The sequence below is a fragment of the Calidris pugnax genome, unplaced genomic scaffold, assembly GCF_001431845.1.
Source record: "Calidris pugnax isolate Ruff unplaced genomic scaffold, ASM143184v1 scaffold27, whole genome shotgun sequence".
In the NCBI taxonomy this organism is placed as follows: Eukaryota; Metazoa; Chordata; class Aves; order Charadriiformes; family Scolopacidae; genus Calidris; species Calidris pugnax.
Genome location: NW_015090893.1, coordinates 8,514,983 through 8,519,695, shown reverse-complemented (window position 1 = coordinate 8,519,695; position 4,713 = coordinate 8,514,983). Strand labels below are relative to the sequence as shown.

At 58.0% G+C, this 4,713-nt stretch overlaps 1 protein-coding gene across 1 annotated transcript in view; it reads right to left on the bottom strand.

Annotated features, from left to right (window-relative positions):
* Nucleotides 1-546, bottom strand: part of MSX2 (msh homeobox 2) — a 6,270-nt gene extending 5,724 nt beyond the window's left edge. The window contains exon 1 of the mRNA XM_014947718.1: nt 92-546. Coding sequence (XP_014803204.1) covers nt 92-446 — 355 coding nt within the window. The 5' untranslated portion in view covers nt 447-546. The remainder of the gene's footprint in view (nt 1-91) is intronic.
* Nucleotides 547-4,713: the final 4,167 nt, after the last annotated feature.

Genomic DNA, 4,713 nt, shown 5'->3' with positions numbered 1-4,713 from the left:
GCCCCCCCCCCCCCCCCCCGTCCGCCGGCGGCACCGCGCAGCCCCGCGTAGCCCCGCGCAGCCCTCCGCGGCCCCTTCCCCAGCCACTCACTTGGCGGAGGGGAATATCTCCCGGCCTCTTGGATCCAGGACGTGCCGTCCTCCGAGTTCTCCGATTTGACCGAAGCGGTGTCGAAGGTTTTTGTAAGCGCCCCGGGGGGGCTGTGCGCGTCCCGGGAGCCGTGACCCGGCAGCAGCAGGTTCCTGGAGGTGCCCACGGCCGCCCCGTCGGCGCTGCCCCCCGCCGCGGCCAGCGGCAGCTCTTTGGGGGGTTTCTTGTCGGACATGAGGGCTTCCACGCTGAACGGCAAACTGGACACCTTGACTTTGTGGTGCTCCTCGGCGCCGGCCGCCGGGCCCTCCTCGTCGGAGGAGAAAACCTCCTTCGCCTTGGAAGGAGAAGCCATCGCGGGTGCGGAGGGAGGCTGGAGAGGGGCCGCCCGGGGAGCTGCGCTGCGCCTCTGCCCGGCCCTGCGCGGGGACTGCGCGAGTGAGGCGCTGCGCTGCCGCCCCCCTCTTTTCCCCCCTCCGGGGGCTCCCGGCTCTTTCCTCCTTTGGGAAGTGGAGTAAGCGCCCCGCGGACCAATCAGAGCCCGCGCTGGGGCCTGACGTCGGGGGGTGACTCATGCCATTGGCTCGGGAGCGGGAGGGAGGGGAGAAACATTTTTTTTTTTTTTTTTTTTTTTTTTTTTTTTTTTTTTCGGGACTTATTTTGTTTGGGGTGTTCCCCCTCCCCCCCCTCCCCGTCCCCTCCGAAATGAATTAGGAGTTAATGACACGGGCAGGCAGCGGAGCTGTGCTATTAAGGAGCCGTCCAGAGCTATAATCATACCAAAGCAAGAAAGGGGGGAGGGGGAGTTGGAGAGAAAAAAAAAAAAAAAAAAAAAGCCGCCGGGGTAATTAAGGCTGATGATTAGGCGAAGAGGAAACTTTAGAAGATCGCGGCTCTGCCTCCTCTCGCCGCCGGCCCGGCTCCTCCCGGCCGCCCCCCTTCTATCCTCCCCATCCTCCGGCCGCCCCGTCGGGTACCGCCGCGCCCCGGCCCCGCCGACCCTCCCGGAGCGGGGTCTGCCCGACCCCCCGCCGGTTCTCCGCCAAACGGGGTGCTTTTCCACAGGGCTGGGGTGTGTGTGTGTGGGGAGGTGGGATTCTGGACCCTCGCTCAGCCAAACGTCCCCTCGGAGAAACGCGGGCGCCTGTTTTGCGCCGCTCATTCTCCATCCGAAAAGGGATCTTTTTTTTTTTTGTTTGCGTTTCCGCGGCAGCAGGACCCAAGTCGGGCAAAACCACTCTGCAGAGGTTGCATGTGTAATTATTATTTTTTTCCAGCGTCAATTACACACGTCATGAATAGATGAGCTTTAATAAATTAGGGGCACGCAGCCCTTAATTAAGAGTCATATCAAACCAGTACTATGAAAGCGATTCTCTCACTTTTTGACTTCCTACCAGTGGTATGAATAAAGAGTATCCTTTAAAAAGCGTTCCTAATTACTGTGCGGATAAAAGCAAATACATATTGTTCTTTTCATAATTATTTTAATCTCACCCGGGCATTATTTCATGCTGTGCCCGCAACTTTCTCTGGGTTTTTGTTGGGGTTTTTTTTTCACCTTTTTGGTTTTGTTTTTTTTTTTAACGTCCAGGAAGCTCAGAATCTGGGAGCCGTTTCGCTGTTAATTATAACCAAGGCTCAAAAAACCAAAATACTGTGGGAAGGCGGCAGTGCCTCTGCCCAGGTCTGGAATTGTGTGGCACAGCTCCTTGCCCCGTGCCCTGACTTCAGGGGAGCTTGGACGGAGCTCGGTCCTGGGTGGCTGCAAGACTCTGCTCCCTGACGCTTTTGGTTATATTCCTTCCGCAAAACACACAGGATTTCAGTAGCCCTTCTTGTGCTCGATTTGGACTCCTGACCTTCCTGCCAGCCCGTGCAGAAGTCTTGGAAATCCCCAGTCCTGCGAACACAAATCACAACTTCCCACCCTCCCTGCAATGTGGGTGACGATTATACGTTTTCCTAGTGGGAAAGCTGATTTTTCCCTATTCAGGAGCTCGTTTTGGTAGAGGAATTGATCTGGTGTGTGGATGTGGGGTGTGCTCTTCCACCCAGGCCAGGACGGAGAGCATCTCGAGGAAGGGGCCTTATTGAATGTGCTGTGCTGGGCCCAGGAGGTTCCCCCCCCCCGACCTCTTACAGGCTCGTTATCTGAGCCATCCTCGCCCTGATACCATCTCCTCTGGTGCCACGGATGGCAAATTGGGACCTAGGCATACGATTGTGGTGTGGGAAGGAGTGTAGGAGGACTTATATGAGAAGCCATGTTACAAAACCCCACTCATCAGTGGGGCTAATAGTAGGGTTTGTACATCCATTACTTATTGCTAGCAGTCTTACTGGAGACCTCGGCCGGTTAAAGATTAAAACCAGGCCAGATCTGCAAAGAGAAGTGATGCCTTTCACTACCTCAGCCCAACCTGGCTGAGGAAGCCTGTGACATTTCAGGCCAGAAAGCCCCGATTCGGGCTTCTCTCCCAGGGTGAAAATAATAGTTGATCCCACAAAGTGATGCCTTTCCAGCTGCTCTTGCCAGCCCCAGTTTGTCACTTTTCCTTCCTCACAGACCTCATCTCTTTGCTGGGAGATACTCGCAGAGAAGATGCAGGACTGCAGTCAGCCAGCCCTGGCCTCGCAAGCTTTGCTGCTGCAGTGGGGTTGAGTTTGTCCCTCTTCTCCCCCCCTCCCCTTCCTCTCCCTTCTCCATGCTTCCTGCACCGTGACAAGTAAATGAGAATTGATGGACACGCAGGAACAATGCATGTGTGTCAAGAACAATGCACCGCCCGTGGAAAGCCATTGTGGGGCTGCTGAAAATGCTACAGATAATTATACCGCGCTCCCAAAGTCAATGCCCGCTGGAAGGGCGCCTGGGGAAGGAGAGCTCGCAGGAGGGCAGGTCACAGTGACACCGATCACGTCCCTTGGGTGCAGCTTCTCTCCCCGGCTGCCTGGCTGTGGCCTGGGTGGCAAGCTCGCATCTCCGTGGGCTTAGGGAGGCTTTCCTGTGCTGCTATTTGGGAGGCTGGAGGAAGGAGAGGGACCAAGGGACAAGCTTGTCTCAGCATTGTGAAGCACGGAGCAGAAGTTGGCTCATCCAGCATAGTTTGGGTGTCTTTTGGGTGCCACAAAGGCACCTGGGATAGCAAAGCAGGGCAGGGTTTGCTCATGGCGTTTGCCCTCTTCAGTGTTAGCCCATGGCGAGGTTGGAGCGTTTTCTAATTTAAGTCTGAACTTGGAGGTTTCTTTCCTCCCTCACCTCTCCCCTCCTTCATCCTTCTCCTATCAGTTACACACAGGAGAACGAAGCCCCACACGGCACTGAATGCCGGGACGGAAACCTCGCCGAAACGGGGTTTGGCGAAATTTCTAGGAATTAAGTCTTTCCTCCCTACATAGGATCACAGAGTGGCTGCCCAGCCTCAGACCAGCAGGGAATTCTCCCGGCTGGGGGAACCGACGTGAGTCCAGGGGTTTTCCCCTGCGTCGGGCTCCCCCCTCGTGTCCCCGGTGATACCCCGCTCCTGGTCCCAGGAGCTCGGCCGTCGGGGCTCGGCGGGAGCCGCCCGGCTCTCGGTTTCCCAGCCCCACGCCCGTGTGTCCCCCAACTCCGTCCCGCCGTCGGGAGCCGCCTCACGGAGCACGGCCGCATCCCGAGGATGCTCAGAAAGCCCTTAACCCCCCAGTAGCCCCCCAGCCCCACCTCCCGCCTCCGGCAGTATCAGCCCCCGTGAGCCGGGGCGGGCTCCGGGCGCCCCGGTCCTGGGGCTCTCAGCTGGAGCGGGGCGGGGAGGGAGGGGAGCGCAGGGGGAGGAGAGACGTCGCAGACAAACTGAGGCTGTTTTGCAGGCGCCAGGAGCGGGGAGATGAAAGGGAAGCTCCTGGGGGAAGTGGCTGTGCAGTTTGACCGGCTCCAGCAGCAGCAGCAGCAGCAGCGACGGCCCGTCCTGGCCAGCTCCGCCTCCCGCCTCCCCTTCTCCCCCCTCTCCCCAGGCTCCGGGCTGCCCCCCGGCCACCTCCGCTTCGTCTGTCCCAGCCTGGGGGGCGGAGGGAGGCGACGGGCAGGCACTGCCGCAGCATCCCCGCTCCTGTACCCCCGGGGCCGCCGGCAGCATCCCCGCCACGAAACGCCACAGCGAAATTAGTGTGTGGTACCTGGTGCTGCCGGTGAGGGGGGGATTTCTCCAACGCCCCCACCCCTAATCCTTTGTCGGTGTAAATCAGGGGGGAGCCCATTCAGATCATCACACGAATCATGTCCTCTATCCCCACACCACGCAAAACACCAGCCCCTGACTTTTGTCCCAACTCGCAGGGGCAAAACGCCCGCGGGCATTGGGGAGCGCGTTTATTCTCCGTGAGGGACAACCCCACAAGCATTTCACCCCCCTTTTATGACCGATTTGGTTAATAAGCCTTTTTCTAAAGAGAGATTTTTTTAACGAGCCACCGTGAGGCTGGCGTGTGGAAGAAAGGGAGATAAGGGTCCCGATTTGACTGGAAAGAAAGGCAGGAAAATGGATTCAGAGCGTGCATCAAGTCTTAAGTTTTACTCCGAAAAGGGGTGCACGCCGGGGTAATATTTGCTGTGTCAGATGTTGGGAGATTTTTGTCTCATC